The sequence below is a fragment of the Nelumbo lutea genome, chromosome 4 (genome assembly GCF_056320005.1).
Source record: "Nelumbo lutea isolate HS-2025 chromosome 4, American lotus-T2T, whole genome shotgun sequence".
NCBI lineage: Eukaryota > Viridiplantae > Streptophyta > Magnoliopsida > Proteales > Nelumbonaceae > Nelumbo > Nelumbo lutea.
Genome location: NC_142687.1, coordinates 27806367 through 27830037, shown reverse-complemented (window position 1 = coordinate 27830037; position 23671 = coordinate 27806367). Strand labels below are relative to the sequence as shown.

Here is a 23671-nt window from a genome sequence, read left to right as displayed (position 1 = left end):
TAAAATAATTTACATCGCATTTCAAACACACTGCCATTCTGGTTCGCGGCACAGGCACTTGTTTGGTTGAGAGAGCCCCCCGCAACTGTAGCAGACTCAGCCATCTATGGCCCTTCGTTCCCGCCCTTTCTTCTTCTTCCCCTTTCGACGAGAGATAGAGGAAAGAAGATGGTTACCATTCGCTTCTGTGTTCCCTTCTGTAATGTCTTTGTTCGGAATCTCTGTACAATTTCACCTCTCTCTCTCTCTCTCTCTCTCGGCTTTTCCCATACTTGCAAGCATTATCTTTCTGATCCATCAAAACCCAAAAGAAAGCAAGTAGTAAGGTGATGGATGAGCAAGAATACCAAAATGATGGATGAAGAAGAAGAGTCATTTGAAGATGCCGCAGAAACGCCCCTATCCGTGATAGCAGAGGCGTTCGAACAGCTCGCCAAGTCTATCGCCACCAGCTCCGATGACCTTCGATTGGAACCCTTCTGCAGCGCCTGCTCCCTCGTTTCCGTTCTCTTTGGCTGCCTTGGTTTCGCTTTCAAATTTGCCGAGTCGGAGTACGTTTCTAAGGTTCTCTTTCCTTCTCTCCGTCTCATTTTGGTTCTTTAATCTCCTACTGTTTATTTAGATTGCTTTCCAAAAGAAATCGAAAGATAAAAGATAAGAGCTCTTCTTTTCCCCTTCTTCATTTTAACTACGTCTATATCTTTTCATTTGTATACCACTTTTCCAGTTCTGTATTCTGTTGATTTGATTTTTCTTGTAAAAGGCATCCCTATTTCGCGTTTTTTTTATCCTATATCAGGAATTCTTGAATACACTGAACATGATGGAAAACTTGACTACCCTCTAGCTCTGAGATGCAGTTTGTACCATCCAATAAAAGAAGCGTTCGTTCTCATTTATGCAAACATCGATTTGAAATTAAAATAGCTAGCTCCCCTTCTAAGTTATAATAAGCTATAGAGTTTTATATAATTTTCAAAATAAGATCTCTTTTCAACTAAAATCCTTCTTCAGAGCTTGGTACAGTCAGGTAGGACTATCCACAGATGAAGTTGCTATTGCAAAAGAGTTTGCAGTATTTAAACAGAAGAGTACACAGTTGAAGGTACATACAATAAGCTATCTCATCTAAAAGAAGCAATAGATGCCAATGAGGAATGATGCATTGCACATTTGTTGCTGCTATCAATATATTTAGATCTAATCCAACTTCAACTTTTATTATTATTTTGGTGTCAATCCCAAAATGTCCAATGCACATTGATTATTTGACTTAGATGCTTGTACAGGATTCAATACCATCATTTCATCAATTGCAATATGATTCATAGACCAAGTGATATTTTGAGAATATTGAGATTTTGATTCGGATGTTAAATGCAATAGGTCATAAGTATGTAATATTTATTCCCATAAAAAACCTCCAGTTTTCTCGCATCAACATTCAAAAAATTGATTTCGACATTATTAAAGACCTCAGGTTTTGGTTTCGAGGTTGTTACTTATAGCGTTTGTGAAAAAGTGATTATCTGCCAGTCTGAATTAAATAGCAAAGCAATTTTCAGATATGATCTCTATTGGGAGGCCAAGCGTCTAGTGTTCTCCTTTTTCGCATAGCAGATTCCATGGATTAGATGCATTGGAAGATGAAGATTGGATATGATCTTATATTTTACCTTCTTGAGCTACCTTTGTTTCTTCTAATATGGCAGATTTAATTTCAGGTCTTACTCAGGATATGCTTTGGATAGAAATTATGTTCCCTCATGTACAGGTCCAGCTTTGTTTTTCACCAGTGAAACTTTTTTTAGCATACCAAAAATGAGATGCCATAATACCTGGATGTACATGGCTAGTGTACCCATTTCAGATACAATGGATACTTCTAGATCTACTTTATAGCATTAACACTTATAAAATATGTAAAATGGTATGTTTTTACAAATTATACTATAAAACAATCTGCACATGTTAGAAACTTGATCAAATTTGGCAAAGTCTTTAAAAATGACATCTAGCTTCAGAAACTAGATATAAACACATGATATAAGCATATTACATAGGATACTCATACCCATATCCGAGTCCAGGATTTTAGGAAATGGAGAATCATATCCCTGTTTCTCTATCCATGTTATTGGTCCACATCTGTATCTGTGCATGCAAATACGAGATGCCCCTTAAAAGGAACATCCATTATTGAGATGTTGTTTAGGACAAAGCTCCTCTTCCCCTTAACTAAGCTGTAGAGGAGTTTCACCCAAGGTTCTTCACCTAGAAGTTGTAGAGAAGGTTCTCAAGTACTTAAAGCAAACTGGCTTGTTGTTTAGGAAACACAATCATTTGAAGGTGGAGGTCTACACTGATGCTAACTAGGCAAGGAAACCTAATGACATGGAGGAGTAAGAAGCAGAATGTTATTATGAGATCAAGTGTTGAGGCCGAATATAGGGCTATGGCCCATGGAGTGGCTGATGTGCTTTGGATAAAGAATTTGAATTTGTTGGGGGAACTTGGGTTTAAGGTTGACAACCCTATGTCTCTATATTGTGACAACAAGGCGGCCATAAATATTGCTACCAATCCTGTCCTCCATGATAAGGAAACATATTGAAGTTAACAAGCACTTTATAAGGGAGAAACTTGAGAAGAGTGAAGTTTGTGCTCCTTGTGTTAGTTCAAAGAAACAGCTTGCTGATGTTCTCAAAAAGGGACATCCCTACTTGTGGCACAATGAACTTTGTGACAAGATGGACTTGATATATATATATATGTATATAGTAAGCGTGCACATGGAAATTCTAGATGATGACAATGATAGTAATAATATATCCAAAATTTTCTATAACTTTATGTTTTTTTTTTGTTTTTTATTAATCAGATGTAGATTGCAAAATCTAAATCTGATTACACATACACCTTATCCAAATATGTGATAATCGGATCGAGTTGTGAAGTTTCAAGTAATATTGAGAGGCTTACCTGCTTGGCTAGGCTCTTCTTTTTGTAGTGTTTTGTCTTTTTTTTTGTATATCTTTTTTCTTTTGTTCATTTATCAAAAAAAGTAAGATTTAAATAGAGGGAATTGAATGAGGTGAGAACTTGTAGTTTACTTTACAATTTAAGCCTTACAATTAAATAAGGACTAAATTCAAAAATGAGTATTTTAATCAAAAGAAAGTTCCGCAATCTTATTTATATTTTTAATAGTAGTGTAAATATAGAATTATTGATGCGTTCAATTTTTCTACAATTCTTTTTGTATTTTTATGTGTAAAAATAATTCTAATATATCACATTTACCTTTTATTTAATATGATAAATATATGATATTGTACATGTGCTTGAATGTTTTTTTTTTTTAATTTATGTATTTTTATATTTTATTAGTCTTTACTATTTATTAATGACATTAAAGGTTAACACATTTAACCCAAAATATTGACATAGAGACAATATTTAAAAATTTTATTACCTAACTATGACTTTATAGGTTGATTAATTTGATTCAGATGGTTGAATTGCTTAACACACCACTTGGATAAAAAATGGTTTTATTTTCGAGTCAATTTTAAAACATATGGGTTTATATTGTTAAAAATATTGACGTAGATCTAATTAGTTGCATTTATTAGTGAAAAATAACTTAAAAATATAGGATTAATAAGAGAAAATATGATTTAATACCTTAAGTATAAGATTTAATGAGAGGGGATTAAATGAAGTGGCAAGTAATAATTGAAGTTACATTTTCAACTCTTACAATTAGAGATGGATTAAATACACAAATATAGGCACTCTAGTAAGTGTGCACGTGCTTTGCACGTGGCAATTCTAGGTGATGATAATGATAGTAATAATATATCCAAAATTTTCTATAAATTTTATGTATTTTTTATTTTATGTTTTTTTATTATTAATCGGATGCGAATTGCGAAAGCCAAATCTGATTGCATAAATACTTCATCCAAATATGTGATAATCGGATTGAGTTATGAAGTTTCATGTATCATTGATAGGCCTACCTGCTTGGTTAGACTATTCTTTTTGTAGTATTTTATCTTTTTGGTGTGTCATTTTTTCTTTTGTTCATTTATCAAAAAAATGTAAGATTTAAATAGAGGGAATTGAATGAGGTGAAAAGTAGTAGTTCAATTTACAATTTATGCCTTATAATTAAATACAGATTAAATTCAAAAATTAGTATTTTAGTTAAAAGAAAGTTTCACAATCTTGTTCATATTTTTAATAGTAGTGTAAATATAGAATTATAGATGTGTTCATTTTTTCTACAATTTTTTTTTTTTGTATTTTTGTGTCTAAAAATAATTTAATATATCACACTTATTTTTTATTTAATATGATAAATATATGATATTATACATGTGCTTGCATTCATTTTTGCAAAATTTATGTATTTTTTATTTCTGTGTTTTGATATTTTATTAATTTTTATTATTTATTTATGACATTAAAGGTTAACACATTTAACCCAAAAGTTAAACTATTTATTATCAACTTTTATTTTTCATTTCTGTTTAGTTCTAAATTATGTATTTGATTTTTATTTTCAATAAAAATAATTCTTGTTTATTACACTTGATTTTTAATTTGGTTAATAAAAATATCTTATATGTATCTATTTTTCTACATTTTTTTTGAAATTTTCTATATTTATTTTTATTTTAAAAATTTCATTACCTTGCTATGACTTCGTAGGTTGATTAATTTAATTTGGATGGTTTAATTGTGCCACAACTTGAATAAAAAATGGTTTTGTTTTTAAGTCAGTTTTAAAATATATGGGTTTATATTGTTAAAAATGTTGATATAGATATAATTAGTAGCATTTGTTAGTGAAAAATAACTTAAAAATATAGGATTTAATAAGAGAAATGGGATTTAATACCTTAAGTATGAGACTTAAGGAGAGGGGATTAAATGAGGTGGCAAGTAATAATTGAAGTGGCATTTTCTACTCTTACAATTAGAAATGGATTAAATACACAAATATAGGCATCTTAGTAGCTATTAAAGCTGACATTAAAGTTATAATAAAATATATTGATAAAAAAAAGTTTTAATAAAATAACTTTTATACCCTTTCTCAAACAAAGAAATAGAGGGTAATTTTAGTCCAAAAAAAGTTCCACATTACATTCACACTTATTATATATATATATATATATCCAGGGTGAGTGTTGAGTTATGTTTTTATTATATTATGCTAAGGGCACTTTTGTACTTCTGTTTTTTGTTATGACACTTAAGCATTGATTCTTTGGTGCAGCCGTGCAGAACAGTTATGTTCACTCTTTATGTGTCAGTTTTCTTTGCCATCAGATTCTGATTAGATTATGGGTGGAGAATCTTATGACTTGACCTTGCATTATCCCTCTTTATTAAGTGCCATCCAGTTTAAATACAATATTTGACATGTAATGTGACCATTTTTTATTCTTATTTGCAGATATGAAATTTCAATTATCTTTATACAGTTTGTAACATGAATGGAATTTAAACTTTCTGATTGAATTCTTCGTTGAGCTTGTCTTCTAAACTAATAAGTTCAATGCAATTCATGATATGGAAGCTTTCTTTCATTTTTTTTTTCTCTACACGTTTTGATCATTGCTTTATAATCTCTCCTATTTCTAAATCAAACATCCTGGCAGGATCTAATGCTTTGATTATTCAGGTAAATGATTTAACAGAAGCATCAAAAACTTATGATACATTAAAGAATGTACTTGATCACGATGTTAAAAATGATACTGTGAAAAAGCCAGGGAGCCTTTCACGTAATTTACGCAGAGTTAGACAGGGTCTTGATCTCATCAGAGTTCTATTTCAAAACTTCTTGTCAACCAAGTATGTCTTACTCTCTATTATAAGTTGTTTTCTTTCTTTTCATTTTTAAAAGTATCATTGTAGTTTCTGCACCTTCCATCATTACTGGTATAACTGAAATTTGGATAAACTACTGATTGAATTTAGTGTGTATATTTGCATATGGTGATACATCTTATGTTCTTGATCCATATAATTGAGAAAACCCCATTCAGTCATCAAATAAAATGTTGCAGAAGCAATACTTTTGATCAGTAACTGATTTTTTTTTGTCTTTTGAAGGGCTACACAACGGGGGGTAGCCCATCCCCCAACCCAGGTGCAGGCGGGATTCGATCCCAAGTCTCCGCTACGACAAGCAGGTCTTACCAACCAGCTGGTTGGCACCTTGCATCAGTAACTGAAAACTTTATTAATAGAGAAGTAATAATATACAAATAATTACAATGAGTTATTAACAGTATAGAGCTAATCAACAACTCCAAACAGAATCAGAGGTACAAGCAGTACTTAATTTCATTCAAAGGATATGCCCGCAAATTGATTCTTGTCCATTAATTCCCTTCCTGGCCAGTATATCAGCAAGATTATTTGCTGACCTTGGCACCCATAAGATTATTTGCTTCTCTGATCTGATATTGTAGATGCCTTCGACCTGCAGATTCTTCCTTCAGCCAACTGATTACTGATTTTCAATTGCCTTCCGCAATCAGATTTCTACATGCCATTGAATCGGCCAGTCTTAATCCTTGAGTTACCACTAGAAATTCCACTTTAATTGAGTTTCCTTCTCCAGTTAGACCCGAATGATCCAGCAAGATATCTTTTATGATTTTTGACAGCACTTCCTAGTCCTGATTGTCCAGGATTTCAATGCTGCTTTTCATCAAAAGTTAGCTTTCACATGTTATATGGTGGGAGTGACCTATCCAGTGTGTTTATATCCCTTCTCGTGGACATTAAGGCCATATAAACCAGTCCCTGAGGATGTCATCTGTAGAGAATATAGGAATTAGGAAGCTTCATCCTGGTCTTCACCCAATGATGATTCTGATTTTTGTCAAGCTTGTTATATCGTCCACCAAATGAGATGTGGAAATAAAATTAATTCTTGGAACTTCTATGTATTTGATTCGTTGGTGCCTTTTTGGTCTTTTAATTTTTCTGCAGTTGAGAGCCCTAGAATTCTGCACTAGAATCTGTGGTTAACTTTGTAGGCATTCTTAAACTGGACCTGTGATAATGGAGACAGAGAGGAGCTTTATTCATGCTAACGTTTGGAGAAAGAAATTCAGGGTTTGAGGCCAATACCATCGTTCTCAAAGAGGTTAAAACCAGAAGAGGGGTTATCTTGAAATTCATTGAACACTTGAAGGCAATAATATTGCTGAAGGGGAAAGAAGTGTTGTGGTTCAAAGGTTTTCTAGAGGGAGCCATCCACTCACAAAGGCATGTAAACTGTATAGTCTCTTACAAAGAGGGTAATGCCACTTACTTGGTGGAGGTTATGGAGAATAGATGTGAAGCCTACGTAACACTGACTGAGTTCTTCAATCCTGGAAGGAAAAGGCTGGTCTTTATCCTAGAAGGTAAACAAAGTGTGGACTGGAAACAGGTAGTGGAAGCCTTTCAGCACTTCCTGCCTTTAAAGGGTGAACTGAGTAAGATAAATGAGGGGCCTGGGGGAAATGTAGAAGTCTTAGAAAAGAAATTGGAAGAGAAGGCAGAAGTTTGCAACTCAGACGCCATTGCAGGGATACGGTTGAGTGGAACAGACCTGATTGACTCAGTGTGGTTCTCGTCTGCAGAGCCTAAACTGTCTCTGGAGGCCTGGAAGGAATCAAGGAAGAATGAAAGAAGATATATGTGGTCACAACGAAGGAGGAGGGTAGCTGATTTACTGACAACTAGTCTAAAGCTGAAAAGAGTCTTCATAGTAACCCCCTTCGATAACTGTAAAGCCCTCTTAGATCCAGTAGAGAATGAAGTGGAAATATCAGCTCTCAATATTTAGGCTGAGTTCGGATCATTCACAGTTTTCAAATGGAGTCCAACATCTAACTCCAAGGACTTCTTTGTTGAAGATTGTGTGGTGGTGCGTGTAGTAGGCCTGTCATTTCATCTGTGGAAACAAGAAGTAGCAAATTCTATAGCATTGATGTGTGGAGGACGCTTAGAAGGAGCATTCTGCGGTGAGCTTCATTCAGCAGCAATTCTGCTAAGTGGTGTGAAGCCAGAAGATATTCCACGAAAGGTAGAGGTACGAATAGAGGGGAGTTCCGTCTCTATGTGGCTAGCATCCTCCATTGAAGCAAGGTTGTGGAAGGAGGCTCACATGGAAGGCGGTGAAAAGGAGGAAGAAGAATCTCTACATGGATTTACGAGATTGGCTAGTTCAAATGGGAAGGAATGTTTCACTAAAAAGGGCCAACTACTTCTGGGAAGCCAAAAAGAATTGGAGCAGATGGGAGGTCAAACCCGTAGAGAGCAAGGAAATCCTTTGACAATTGGCAAATCATATTTGCAGTTGGCTTCAGGGGAAAAAGACAAAAATTTTCAAGTTAGTAAAAGTTGGGGGGTTGAACCAACAACCTCAGACTGGTTCAAAAGGGAAGGTTGCTGGTTTGACTTTTAAAACAGGGGGGGCGTGACCTCTTAAAAAGTCACATGGGAGGAAAAGAATTAGGAAGTGGGCCCATTCGAGTGGATTCCATTCCTGTTGGGCCGATAATGGCAGCCCAAGTAAAGTCCACTAACTCGGGTGCTCCATTTAAAAGGCTCGAGCCCAAGGCCCAATCCAGGATAGATGAGCCAAGGGACCCTTTTAAGTACTCACGTGACTGGGAGGGGGGATGAGTTGATGGGCGATAACAATTGTCTATCTTCTTCTACTTCGAATCCCTCCTATCGATCAAACATATCAGGCGCAAGGTCTCAAGATTCTCAGTCCCGAAGCTCTTTATAGTGGGTCCCTTCCAACATAGTGAACCATCTCTCACCTGATAGGCACAATCCAAGATGTCTGAAACATAGTGATTAACAGAATAGAGATCGAAGACTGGTCGAGTCAACAAGATAGTAGTGACAACTCTGATAGTGATGAAATTGTATGTTTGGGAAGTGTGACTCTGAAAAGCAACAATAATCTACTTGAAACAGAAAGTTTGCACACAGAGCTGCTGTTTATAAAGGAAGAGTTCGAAGATGAAGGTTGCGGGAAGACTAGAAATGGTGAAGAAATTGGTCCTAAAGCTGTGCAAGCTCCTCTCCCCTCTGCCAAGGGAGCTAACCCTGAGTCTAATGAATTGTAGGATGTTGGTGGAGAGGGACACAAATATGCTGTGAGGGTGGATGTGGGTATTTCAGTGTCGAAAACATAGAGAAAGGAATTCAAAGAACATATATGTTTTGGGCACTTTTGTAATTCTGTCTTGGGTCAGCTTTTATGTTGATTTCTTTGTAACTTCTTGTTGTATATTAAAGTTGAAGGGATGGGAGATCCATCATATGGATGGCCAAACCCTACAGGAAGGTTGGGTGAAATTTCAAAAATTTCTTTTCTCCCATCTGGGAATCGCATTCCCTGATTTAGAAAACTGCATTTTCAAGGTTCGTTCTTGAATCCAAAACTAGACCAGATCTGAAACCAAAAGGGAAGAGAGGGATATACCTGATACGAAGTAACAGTAACTCCCAATAAAAGTGTTCACGCCCAAGGAGAAGACCAAAACCCCCTTCCACTGAAGATGACACAATGTGTGGTGAAGCATGATCAACAGGACGACTCTTCAGCAAGAATGAAACAAGGGCTGGTGAGCACGACTTCAGATTGTTTCTTCAGCCAAGAAATAATATCAAGAACCTTTCTTGATCAAATCCACAAGTGGAGATCGAATAGGGTAGGGATGGCAAGAACATGAGAGAACTCTGCAGATTGTTGTGTATAAAATTGAGGAATTCGCCCCCTATTTATAGTCTTCTTTGGATCAGCCTCCTAATCTAATTACAAGAGAGTTTCTTGATCCAAATTTGATATTTGGATTTGGACTCTTAAATGGATAAGACTTATCTTATCCTTCAGCTAATCCTAATCAGATTATAAATCAGATCTTGCCCCTTTTAATTAACTAACTTAAGCTAGTTTGAATTGGGCTTTAGGCCCATTAAGCTTATGTGCTTACTTACTCCTTAACATGTTGCCCAGTTGACTCTCTTTGTATGGCGTGGGACCCTTACATTGATCTACACATCAGCCACATGGGTTCAGCCCAGCTTTTGTTACAAGGCCTGGCCGAATTCACTGTAGGAGACAATTAACCCATGAGTCCATCACCATGGGCTCTTAATGGGCCCAACATTTACACTAAATGGTTCTTGGAACCAGCCACCTTATGAAAACCCAAGAACTGTGGGCAGATGCAAGATTAGTCCATCAGGTATTACTCTCAATGGTCTTACACTTAACCTCTTAACCCATAATGATCAAACACTGTCTGACAAGAGAGAACCTCTCCCTCAGCTGCAAGGTATAATGTTGCACTCTCTACTCACATGGATCCTAGAAATTAAAACCTTTTGCAAACATTTTGAAATCATAATATATATATATATTGCAAAAACAAATTTCAATGTTTGAAATCAACTGCCGGCAGTTTAGGTTTCCATCAGAGAGAGTGCATTCCCCAATCATTCACTTTGTCCAACAAAGGGGTTGATCCTGTCACTATGATCACCCACTCAGGTGAATTCTCGGATTGTCCCAACATACTCGGGTTTTGGCCCCCTTTAAGGATCCCACTGATTGGCGTATCAAAGACAGTCCAATCTGATACCTAGTGCAGTATCATAATCGAGTCTAGGGGTCAAGTGCAACATTCCAGTTTTGCCCATCTATCTCCAAGGTCCAGGGCAATACTGGAATTTGGTCCAATTCAGGGTTTCAAGAAAACCCACACAGCATGTACCTCAGGTCTCATCCTAGCAACTGAGACAAGCTACCCCAACCAACTTGGCGGTATATCAGTGTCAGCATTGGCAGGATAAATCTCCCCAGATCTATCCAACGGCTGTGAAGCTTCTAAACTAACACGAGTCTCATAAGTGTCCAGTTTAAGGGTATTACACAAAAATACACCAAATCACATGAATCAATTATGTACTCTATTCATTTACAATAAATGACATAATGTACATCAATCTGATTGGAGCTAAGGGCATACACTGTCTAACAAAAGCTTCTTAATTAATGAAAATTTTCAGAGTTATTGATAAAAAAAAAATATACATCTACAGTTTGTAGATAACATCATTTTATTTTATTTTTTGATGAATAACTGATTACTTTATTGAATTTTAAGGAACATGTACAAGAGAAAGTGAGAGAGAGACAAGCCCTCTTATCTCTCCCCTTTAACATTAGTTATAATTACAATTACAGTTGTGCCCAAAATGTTTGAATTCTCCCAACCCCTTGCTTGGCCAGTGCGTCGACCATTGAATTAGTTGTTCTTTTCACCCATTGAATTCCCAACTCCATGTCCTTTGTGATCCATCTGAATTTTTTCTTCTCATTATTAACATTCCACATCCTACTTTCCTCATCCAGTAGCCAAGCCATTACCAATTTGGAATCCCCTTCAATGATTAGCTTTCTAGCATTCATGGTTGTAGTCCTTTGCACTCCTTCCATAACTGCCATTACTTCCGCTCTTAGTGAGTCTCCTTCACCTGCTGGGCTTGAGAATAATGCACACACTTTACCCTCCTCATCCTTGAATACATCTCCATTTCCTAACCTTCCTAGGTTTCCCATGCTACTACCGTCAAAATTAAGCTTTATAAATCCTCTTCCAGGAGGGGTCTAGGTAGGAATAACTGGCTTTTTATTGACATTTGAATCTGCCACTATCTTCCAGTTTCTGATGATATCATCAATGGATATATGTGAGAAGTTTCCTAACGATTTCATCCATTGAGCCACTCTAATCAGAATTGATTCAATCATGGCCTCTTTTGTTCTCTCCCTTTCTCTAAAAATTCTGGCATTTCTTTCTTCCCACACTACTCATATCATTGCCACCCTAGCACTCTTTCACATGATGTTACCTATCTTCTTCGGCAAAGGACAGGAAGTTGGATCAAAGAGACTTTTGATGTCAGCCGGAGGTGTCCACCTACATTCAAATAAGGAAAAAAGCCATTCGCAAATACCAGAAACAAACAGACAAGTAATAAACAAATGAAAGCAAGTCTCACTATTAGCCTTACAAAGAACACACCAGTGTGGGGAAGGGCACCACTTTTTCCTCTTCCTTTGTAGCCAGTCAAAAGTATTTATTCTTTAGTGTACAACTTCCCAACAAAAAGCCGCAATCCTAGGTGGGATAGGCTTGCACCATACCTCCTTAACAGGAAAAGATTGAGGGGGACTAAGGGGAGGTTGGGTTAACACTTTGAAGGAGTTACAGGAAAACAGGCCCGAAGAGAAAGGTGTCCGAATTATTTCATCAGACTTATCAGGATCAAAGGAAGTTCCTTCAAGGTATTGGATTAAAGAGAGTACACTATCAATTTCTGAATCCCTTAATCCCCTTCTAAAGCCAAAGTTCCAATCAAAACTATTGATTGGGTTTGAAGGGACTAAGAAAGTTGAAATGGGCTCACTCTTGAAACATGATAAAGAATACAAAGAGGGGTATAAGTCTTTCAAGGGGGAGTTCCCATACCAGATTTGATTCCAAAATTTGATTAAGTTGCCAGAATTGAGTTCATACCTTACAAGAGGCAAGAAACAAGGTAGAATTGCTTGTATGGCCTTCCAAGGTGAAGCTCTGGTAGCCCGTTGCAGTGATCCAGCATCCCATCCATTGTCCAACAGCCCGTGTATGCTCACCACCACCCTTGCCCATAGTTTCTCTCTTTCTTTTGGCATTCTCCATAGCCACTTCCCTAGTAGAGATAAATTTCTTTTTCGAATATTTCCTATTCCAATACCCCCAAACTTTGCATCTCTACTGACTATCTCCCAGCACACCTTGTGATTTCTTTTCTCTTCTCCTGGCTCCCATAAGAAGTCCCTTATTAATTTCTGAATGCTCTTGCTTACTCTTGTCGGCATTTCGAAGATTGGCATATAGTACACAGGGAAGTTTGCTAGGGTCGACTTTATTAGTGTTATCCTACCTCCTAGGGAAATGTAACCCTTTTTCTAACATGCTAGTTTCTTTGTCACCTTTTCTATAACTGGATTCCAAAAGCTTGAGTCCTTCGGGTTGGCTCCTAAGGGTAAACCTAGGTAGCTTAAAGGCCATTGAGAGACATTGCAACCCAAGATTTCAGCACAAACTCTAACTCTCTATCCTCCATGTTTACACCTGCAATGCAACTCTTCTCGAAATTGACTTTTAATTTGGATAAATCTGCAAAGAGTTGCACTGTCTGCTTTAGGTTTCTAATCCACATCACATCATCCCCTTCACAAAACAATGGGGTATCATCAGCAAATTGTAAATGGGTAACCGACACCCTATCCCTCCCCACTCTCCAACCTCTTAGCAATTGTCTTGTATCAGCTTTTGTTATTAATCTACTCAAGGCATCTGCAATGAGGGTGAAAAGAAAGGGAGAAAGGGGGTCTCCTTGTCTAATACCATGCTCTACTTTGAAAAAATCCACCACAGGTCCATTTACAAGCACCGAATAATGACATGATTGGATACAACCCCAAATCCATTTGCATCACCATTCCTCAAAGCCAAAGTGACTTAAAACCTTCATCAGAAATGACCAATTCACCATATCATAGGCTTTTTCCAGATCCAATTTACAGACTATGCCTTTTCTTCTAGATCTTTTCATTTCTTCAAGGCACTCATTTGCTATCAGAACTTGATCTGTTATTTGTTTATTCCGAACAAAAGCCCCTTGGTTAGGTGAGATGATGGAAGGGAGCACTTTTTTTATCCTCAAAGATAATACCTTAGCTAAGATTTTATACAGACTATTCACCAGGCTTATGGGTCTGAAATTCTTTGAATGGACCGCTTCACCTCTTTTTGGCACCAAGGCAATGAATGTGGCATTCATACCAGGATTTATTACTTCTCTATCAAAAAACTCGTCAAAAACTTCTTTTAAGTCATCTTTTACTATGTCCCAACAGTCCTGATAGAATGCCATGGTGAATCCATCTGACCCCGATGCTTTTGATCTATCCATAGAGAACACTGCCCCCTTGATCTCTTCCAACTCAAACCTTCTTTCTAACCAACTCTTGCAATCATCTGAAATGGTTGGCTAGCTCAAACCTTCTAACCACCTTCTATCTCCTTGGGGTCTTTGAAACACAACTTTGAAGTGCTCTGCAAAGATCCTTGCAAATTCTCTTTGGTCCTCTATGGCTTCCCCTCCAATTTCCAATTTGGAAATAAAATTCTTGCTTCTTCTCCCATTAGCTAAGGCATGAAAAAATTTTGTATTCCCATCCCCTTCTCTATCCTCTATCTCTCTACTCCAAAGTGCCTTGAGTTTCCTTCACATCTAGCCCTTCAATTTTGTCAATCACTTCCTGTTTCTTCTGTTCTATTCTCCCAAACTCTGTCAAGTTCCACTCCTTAATTTTTCCTTTTAGCATTTGTAACTTCCTATGGACTCTCACTCCTTTCCATTTGGCTCTAGGTCTGCCTTCTCTCCACCACTCCTCCACTTTTTTTAGGAACCCTGGATGGGACAACCACATTTTCTCAAACCTAAAGGGTGCAGGTCCTAGGCTGAAGCTTCCTTCCCTACAAATGGTAATCAGCTAATGGTCAGGGATGACTCTAGGTAATGCTTGGGACACTAATCCTCCCCAATGTTCTTCCCAATCCAAGGTAAACAGGAACCTATCTAGTTTGGAACAGATTGGGTTTAGTTGCATATTGGACCAGGTGAAATTATAGTGTACTAAAGGAATTTCCTAAAGCTCAAAGGTATTGATAAAATGGTTAAACTTCCTCATGCTAGTAGTAATTCTCTGTCTCTGGTTATTTGTTTCTTCTGTGAATCTTATTACATTAAAATCTCCTCCAATACACCAAGGCCCTTCTCATAAACCTCTTATGTCACCTAATTCTTCCAACATCTCATTTCTTTCCCTGTAACCATTTGGTTCATAAACATTTGTCAAGACCCATTCAAAGTCATCCTCCACTTGCCAAAATTTAATTGAAATTGTGAATCTACCTATCAGTTCCTCCTTGCCTAGAACTACCTCATTTCTCCACAATATTATTATTCCTCCTAAAGCTCCCCAAGAGGGTGACCAAGCCCAGCTCAGACCTCTAGATCTTCAAAGGCTTCTAGCCCATTTATTATCAAATTCTACCAGCTTAGATTCCTGAATTATTACTATGTCAGGGTTTTCTTTCCTTATAACCTCCTCTATTACTGCTCTTTTCCTTGCACTCCCCAAGCCTCTAACATTCCAGCTTAGTATTTTCATCTGAAATCACCTTGAATTAAGCCCGGACTAGAAGACCTTACTTGCTCCTTTTCTTCTCTCCCCCCTCTCACTAATTTCTTATCCCCCTTCACATCTAGTCTCAGTCTCTCAACTTCATTTAACTTTTTCTTTCTAATTTTTTTAGGACCATCTGGATTTCTAATGAGGACCTTTAGAGCATTCGGATTTTTTAGCTTGCAGCCTAACTTCTTCGCAAATCTTGCTACAGTTTCTATCTCTTCTCCTGTTATATCTTGGGTCTCCTTCCTAACTTCCTGATTCTGGTAAGTCCTTCCCCTTTTCTACCTCTCCACTTCCTTTGTCCCCCCTATCTCTAGTAGCAATTGTTCCTCCTTCCTCTTTAATTACTTCCAAATTAGCCTCTCTTGCTCTTCATCATCTTCTCCTTCACCATTTCCAATTGCCTCACCATCCACTATTGTCCCAACTTTGCTTACACAGGCTCTTGACTCAATTTCAATGTTGGACGCTTGAACACCTGCTAAAGGCACAGACACCTTATTAGTACCATAAACCAAATTGACTACCATACCTGGGGGGAGTGGGAGGGTTGCAACGTAGTGAAAGGCTTTTCTGAAGCAAAAAAATCCTTCTCGAAGTGTAAGATTAAGCCTGCTCTCACAGACGTATTGTGGCTAAAGGGAGCTATAACACTATTTTGTTTACTTTGACCGTTGGGAATTTCTTTTCGCCCTTCCTTAACTAGGGTAGTCTTAGCAGACTTACAGATCCACTTGTCGATTCCTTCATGTAGCACCTGTTCGAGTTGTGGATTTAAGTTTGGATTTCCTTTATTGAAGTTAAAGGTTTTCTCTCCTACTGCTATTCCTTCTCCTTGCAGGTCTACAGTGCCTTCATAGCCAACACTTCTGATGAGGGTGGATTTGGCCCTCCAATGATATTGTGACACGTGGCACCTAAGAACAACTAGGTGACACCCGGAACCGCTTTGGAAACAACTTGCCTTAACCAAGTTGATGGTGTCCCACCTGGTGGCCCGGGCGCAGCCTGGCACAGGCACGGCCTAGCGGCCTGGCATAGGCACGAGTTGGTAGCCTAGCACAGGCGCGACCTGGCAGCCTGGCCCTAGTGCGAGCTGGCAGCTTGGCACAGGCACGAGCTGGCAGCCTGGCACATGCACGAGCTGGCAAACTGGCACAGGCATGAGCTGGCAGCCTGGCCCAGGCGTGACCTGGCGGCCTGGCGCAGGCGCCGACCTGGCGATCTGCGAGACGTGCTCACTAACAAATTCGGCATGCATATCCTAACACTCCCATGATCCTTGGAAGTTGGCCCACGTGTCAAACGATCAGGAGGGTGGTCAATGTGCATGGCGGTTACCTCCAGGAATCTCGAACCACTTAGACGACCTCGCAGAAATCTCGGATATGGTGTGTGAAGCCCACGCCAAACAATGCCTATATAAAGGCACCAACCCCAAGGGAAAGGAAGGAGAGCAAGTAAGCAAGTAAGCATATTCTAACTCACATACTTTATGATTTTTAGCTCACAACCTACTATGAGAGTACTGACTTAAGCATCAGAGCGACCTCGCCGGGTTAGCCACCCTGGGTCCTCTGACATTTGGTTCCTTGCAGGACTCTAAAGAGCAAGGAAGCTCGTCACCTAACCTGGCCAGCTCGGCACCTAGTCGGTTTGGCACCTGGTCAGTTCGGCACCTCCTAGGCAGCTCGCCACAAGGCAGTTCGCCACCAGTTAGCTCACCACCAAGTAGCTCATCAAGGTAGCTCACCACAAGGCAGTTTGCCACCAGGCAACTCACCACCAGGCAGTTCGCCACCAGACAGCTTGCCACTAGGGAGCTCCATTTCAGCCTCTGAGTCACAGGCCACTTGGGAGTAGACGTCACTGACGAGGTACTTAGCCAAAAAATTGATACATCATAAAAAAAGCCTAGGTCACGTGACGTCTACTGGAAGATGTCACTGACGAGGTCCTTCTCTAAGGTCACGTGATTACTTGAAAAGTCACAAGAAGGTGGGTCCTTTCTACCACCCAAAAGCACCCTTAGTGAACCAGTATGGGCCTGGGTCGTTCCTTTTGAGACTGGGCCTGGTTCAGCTTGGCCTGCTTTTCCATTCAAAAAGTTGGGAGAAGTACCAATCAGCCCAGATCAGAATTTACTAGGCCCAAAGTACAGGGGGAATGCATCCTGACCGTGAATTGATGCCAAATTCACGGGCAGGATGTGGTTTATAGGGGGGAGAGGGCTAGTTGTAGGGGGGGCTGGAATTCAGAATTCCACATCATGTATTTCCGTACTTTTCCCCAAAAAGTTTTGTAGATTGCTTTTTACGGAAGGTACTACCAGCTGAGGGATTGACCTTTATTCACTGCCGCAAGCAACCACTTGTGCGAAGCTTTTGATGCTGGCTGTAGGATTAGATCCCAGACTTTGAATTGATACCTTTTAGAGGGGGCCTTTCTTTTTCTTTTCGTTGCTCAGGTGATTGTTTCTCCAAATCTGTGATGACCTGCCAGCTTTTCCACTGCTTCCTTCTCAAGCTAACATCTGTCCTCTTTCCACGTCAGCATCATCTTCCCCACCTTCTCCTCTCTCTGATCACCACTGTGCTTCAACGGAGGAGGCGATCCAAACTTTGTGCCACACACCTGCAGATTGGATCTCTATTAAACGTGGTATCAATTCTGGTGCTGCTCCTACCAGTTGCACCTTAGGCGCCCGGAGATCTGGGAAGCTATATGATTCCATTTCTCCCCCGCCCAGTTTAGATATTTTAATGAGGATATCCTCTGACCAGAGTTGAAACGGCAGCCCTAGAATCCTCATGTTTATATTGCTTAGTGGCTTCACCACCTTTTCGTTACAACTGGGAGATGTTTCTAGAGATATCGCTTCAACCTCCTTAGGTTTTTGTTGAAAGTCAATCAGGGCTTTTTTGTTGTCGAACGGGAAAACCTTTACATCTCCTGTGACCTTCAAGACTCCTTTTACTTCTTCTCCTAGGCTTTGCCAATCTTGTATCTTCCACTGTGCTGTCAGCACCTAGAAATTTTGCAGGTTGTCTTTAAAGCCTTCCACCCACAACTTCAGAGTTCTGTTGCTTGCAGCAAACATTACGTCTTCATCATTTTCTGTGTCTTCTTTCTGTTTCGTCTCATCCTCTAGATTTTCCACCTTCTGTTTTTCCCCACTTTTCTCTGTATCTCCTTCCAATTTCCCCTTCTTGACTGTGAGCTGTGCTTCAGTTTTGACCAGATATTCTTGGAGCTTTGATGTAAAGGATTTCCAGCCTCTGTTTTCCTTCCCCTCTGGGATGCAGAGCATCTGGCTTTTACCATTAGCGAGCCATTCTGTGGCTACAACAAACCATCCTTTTCCATTTCGTTTTAGTTCAGTTGAGTAGCTCTTCCTATTGAGTGCTAGTTGACTCTTCCAACCTTCCTTGACAGAATAACTTGCTCCATCTAGGAATCCTTTCAACCACTCTGTTGCATCACCAATGAGGAATACCGTTGCCTTCCTCTCTTCTCTGATCTTCAATGATCTCATCCCGTTGTTTCTGCAGTCCTCAAACTAAAACATTTTGGCTTCGATCTGTAGCTCCCCTCTCCATTTTGTGGCTTTTCGGAAATCTGCAAAAAGCTCATTAGTTCCTTTGGACTGGTCTCTAAATTGAAGATAAATTGGGGAAAGAGTTGTATAGCAGAGATTAATTTAGAAGATGAAAATATGTGAGTGCTAGCTGAGATTCTGGAGTGAGGTTAAGCAGTGGCCGTTGGAGTATTTAGGGCTATTACTGGGCGGGAACCCAAGATCAAAAGTTTTTTGGAAGCCAGTGGTGCAGAGGTTCACAAAGAAGTTAGCCCTGTGGAAGAGGAACTACTTATCTATAGGTGGAAGAATAACCCTGGTTAGAGCAGCCTTAGCAAACTTACTAGTCTACGTCCTATTCACCTTTAAAATTCTAGCTAGGATAGCAGGACAGAGAAATTTATGAGGGATTTTCTTTGGGAGCCTGGGGAGATAGGCTGTGGCACAAGATTATAGAAAGTATTCACATGTTGATGAACAAGGTTTGGGGTGCAAGGGTAGCTCCTTCCTCAACCTCGAGCTCTCCTTGGAAAGCAATACAAGAGGTATACCCAATTTTTATTAATCTTATTAGATTTGATGTGGGTTGTGGTTCTAGTGTACTCTTTTGGGTAGATCTTTGGTTGGATGATACTCCTTTATGTTCTCTTTTCCCTAAAACTTTATTCAGCATCTGACTACAAGTTACAACCTATATCAAAATTTGTCTTTTTTCTCATTTTGGCCTACTTGGGAGTTTGGTTTCAGGAGGGGGTTGAGGGATAATGAGTGTGAGACCCTTATTTGATTGCTAGACAAACTTTAGCCAGCCTTCCTGGTTCAATCTATGGAGGACACTAGACTTTGGTCTACCTCATCTGATGGCATCTTTAAATGTGCTTCTTTCTCCAATACTCTTGTGCAATCTCCTATTGGGGGAGAAAATTTCTCAGTGAAAGAGATGATATGGTGTAGGTCCATCCACCCAAAATTCAAGCTCTATGTGGGAGGTTTTTCTTTGAAAGGTGAACACCTATGACATGCTTCAAAAGAGGTGGCCACATAAATGCCTCTCCCCTCATGTGTGTTCCCTTTGCCTTGCAAATGATGAATCCCTACCCCATTTATTGATTCACTGCCCTATTGTTTTCTATATTTTGGAGTCTTTTTGTTCTCTCTTTGGTTGCAAGTGGTGTACTCCTTAAGATGTGGTGAGCCTTTTCAACCCAAACTTTCTAAGGCAGCCAACAAAAAGAGGAGTTATGTGGAAATCAGTTAGGGCAGCAGTGGTGTGTATGGGAGGAAAGTAATGCAAGAATTTTCAATGAGAAGTACAGGTCAAAGGAAGAACTTGCGGAAACCATATAGATAAGAGTTGCACATTGGGTCAAAACACTTGAGCTCTTCGAAAGCTTCCCGGCAACTAATTTAATAAGGGCATGGAATGAAGTGGCACACTCTTCTAAGAAGAAAGAAAGAAAGGTGATGGAATGGAAGCCCCCAACTCTTAATAAAATCAAGCTGAATTTTGATGAGAGTTGTATAGGAAACCCAAGATTGGTGGTATGTTTAGAGACTCCTCAGGCAAAGCGTTGGCAATGTATGCATGACCTTTAGGAGTAGGTGACTCAATAAGGGTTGAGGTATTTGCACTTCTACAGAGGCTAAAACTTGCAAAGCAGGCAGATTTTAAAAACTTAGAGGTTGAAGGGGACTCAAAACTAGTGATATCATGGACTAATACCAGGGATATGCTCCTTGGATTTATAGACATTTCCCAAGGGAGATTGGAAGCCTAACAAGGGAACTCAAGCTTCTTTTACATGGATCAAGAGGACTGCAAATGGGTGGTCGATTCATTAGCCAAACAGGGAGTCTACATGCAACAATTTTTTTTTTGGACTTTATTGTAATACTATGTGGTGCAATGTCTTTGTCTTTTCTTTTACTGTAATATTATAACTTGTTATCTTAATTATGAATAATGTTCTTTGCTAATCAAAAAATAAAATAAATAAAATAAAATTTCGTAGGTATTCTTAATTTACTTGATCCAAATGGAAGTTGAATTCACTAATACTAGCACCTTTTAACTTGTTTCATAAATGTTTACAACCAACTGATTGAGGTGGACAGGAAATGGGTGAGGAGTATCTGATCAACAAGAGACCTGAGATGGGCCTTTGCACAATCCTAGGGAGCTTCAGGGGGCATTATCACTTTGTGGAAAAATGTAAATTGGGATAATGACGAGTTAATTGGAAATTGTTCAGTGTCCATTAAATCAAAGAGAGGCAAATGGTTGGGAATGGGTATTAACCAATGTGTTTGGTCCAACCTCTTACAGGGAAAGTGAAGGACTCTAGGAAGAACTATCAGCAATTAGAGGTTTATGGGGTGGCCCTTGGTGTTTGGGTGGGGACTTCAATGTAATTAGGTTCTTGAGTGAAACAAATAACCTATGTCATAGAATTACCTCTAGTAAGAGGAAGTTCAACAATTTTGTGGAAACTTTTGAGTTGTGGCCTCCCTCTTCTATAAGCAAAGTATACTTGCTCAAATTTTCAAGAGATCCTTAATTGTTGTAAACTAGATATTTTTTTTTTAAATAGCTGATTGGGAGGCAAAATGGAGGGCTTTAGCAGTAAAAGCCTTGCCAAGGCCTATTTCAAACCATTGCCCTATTAGCTTGTCCCGAGAAAGTTGGGGAGGAGCCCTTGCCCGCTCAGATTGCCAAACATGTGACTACTTCACCCTAAGTTTGCTTCAATGGTGAAAGAGTGGTGGAAGGAAGACCAAGTGGATTACAGGTGGAAGGGTTATAGGTTCTACAAGAAGCTATAGGTGTTGAGAGCTAGAATCAAGTAGGTTGTTCAGAAGATGTTGTAAACTGACCAAATCGGACTGACTCAACCTGAGATGGTCAGTTTCTAAAATGGTTTAGTCGGCCTCGGTTTAAAAAATGGCAAAACCCGATGTCCCGGTTTGGTTGCGGTTATGCTTTTTGTAACCCAATGTGAAACCGACCCGAGCATACATACACATATTTGCCTTTTGTAATTCATATATCTTATATATTTTTCATCTCTTTTACTTTTGATTGACAACCACTACTTTCTAGTCATCTCCATGTATGATTTAACTATCAAAAGCTAAATATAGGGACTGACACAAAAAAAAGTAAAAAGTTGAGTCTATTCATAGGAGTGAAAACACAGTTGTAGGTACAGGCTGGACCTATATAGGGACTAACTAACACTCAACTAGCCAATTGCAACTCGTCAGAAATGTAGGGATTATATAGGTACAGTTTTAGGCTATAAGCATTAATTTCGGTTCAGTTTAACTAAAACCAATTAAACCGATGTTAAATAAAATTAAATTTAAAATCAGTTCTCTCTTTATCGGTTGGTTTTGGTTCGTCTCAAATTCAACCCGACTTTTTGGGTTCAGTTGACAAAATCAAGTGCAACCGAATTGAATTGACTCGTGAACTAGAATCAAGATTTGGAATAGGAAGTCTTTGGAAAAGTTGAGGAAAGGAAAACTGAGTTTATTAGCAAGGTGGGGGAGTTAGATAGCCTCGAAGCTGAAAGAAGCATGAGGGTAGAAGATAGGATGGAAAGATAGAGATTAAAGTAGGAATTACAAGAGAGACTAAGGAAGGAGGAGATGAGTTGGAGACATAAATCTAGATGCAAGTGGCTAAGGGAAGGAGATAGTAACACTAGGTTCTTTCATTTGATGGCAAATGGGAGAAAAATGAAGAACTTTGTTTTGATGTTGGATTGGGGTGGACAATTGTTGATGAGAGAAGAGGAAATAACACAAGCTTTTGTAGATCATTTCAAATCAATCTATGATTCTCAAGGGAGAAAAAGAGAAAGTTTAGAAGATTTGGAGTGGAGAGTGGGAAATAGAGATTTGTTGGACTCTTCGGAAAGAAGGTTTGAGGTCCAAGAAGTAAAAAGTATAATTTTCACAATGGATTTTTCTAAAGCTCTATGGCTTGATGCTTTTACTATGGCTTTCTATCAAAATTGTTGGGATATAGTTGGGAGGGACTTAATGGAGGTTTTTTAAAGAGTTTTTTGAGTGAGGCAAGTTTAATTCAAGAGAAAATGCGACTTTTATTGCCTTAATTCCAAAGAAGTTGAATGCAATACAACCTAAAGATTTCAAAACTATAAGTCTAGTGGGGAGCATTTATAAAATCATTTGTAAAGTGCTAGCATTAAGAATAAAAAAGGTCCTTCCCTCGCTTATTTTTCCAAATCAAGGGGCCTTTATTTTTGGAAGACAAATAATGGATCAAATATTCATTTACAATAAATGTGTAGAGATCAAAAAGGACGAAGAAGGAAAAAGGGTTGGTATGTATGTTGGACTTGGAAAAAGGCTTATGATATAGTGGATTGGAGAAAGATGGTGTAGATGGGTCAATGATTTAAAAGGCGTGCATAGGCGCATAGGTCCTAGGCACACCCCTTTCAAAAGGCGCACGCCTGGTGCGCCTAGGCATGCGCCTTAGCCCCGAGAACTCCCTATTTGCTAATGTTCATTCATTCATTCCAAAAAAATATCTTCTTAAAAGGCAATTAAAGTTATAAAATCATTATTTTTCATGTGAGAAATAAGAATTTCAAACCTAACATAGACTTATTCAGGCTTGCCTTGAGGGGCATGGTAGAAAGGCGACTCATAGAATAAAAAATGCAATATGTTTTACATCACATTAGCCACTTGAAACAATGCAATTAAGG

At 38.8% G+C, this 23671-nt stretch overlaps 1 protein-coding gene across 2 annotated transcripts in view; it reads left to right on the top strand.

Moving 5' to 3' along the window:
* The first annotated feature begins 71 nt into the window (after positions 1-71).
* LOC148854804 (Glycolipid transfer protein (GLTP) family protein) overlaps positions 72-23671 on the top strand; it is a 28533-nt gene continuing 4933 nt past the window's right edge. Inside the window, exons 1-3 of one of the 2 annotated variants that reach the window (XM_088984395.1) lie at positions 150-564; positions 1015-1105; positions 5699-5871. In XM_088984395.1, the coding sequence (XP_088840521.1) occupies positions 458-564; positions 1015-1105; positions 5699-5871 (371 nt within the window). In that variant the 5' untranslated portion in view covers positions 150-457. Of the gene's footprint in view, positions 565-1014; positions 1106-5698; positions 5872-23671 lie in introns of both variants that reach the window. The other variant, XM_088984394.1, reaches the window with a different exon arrangement.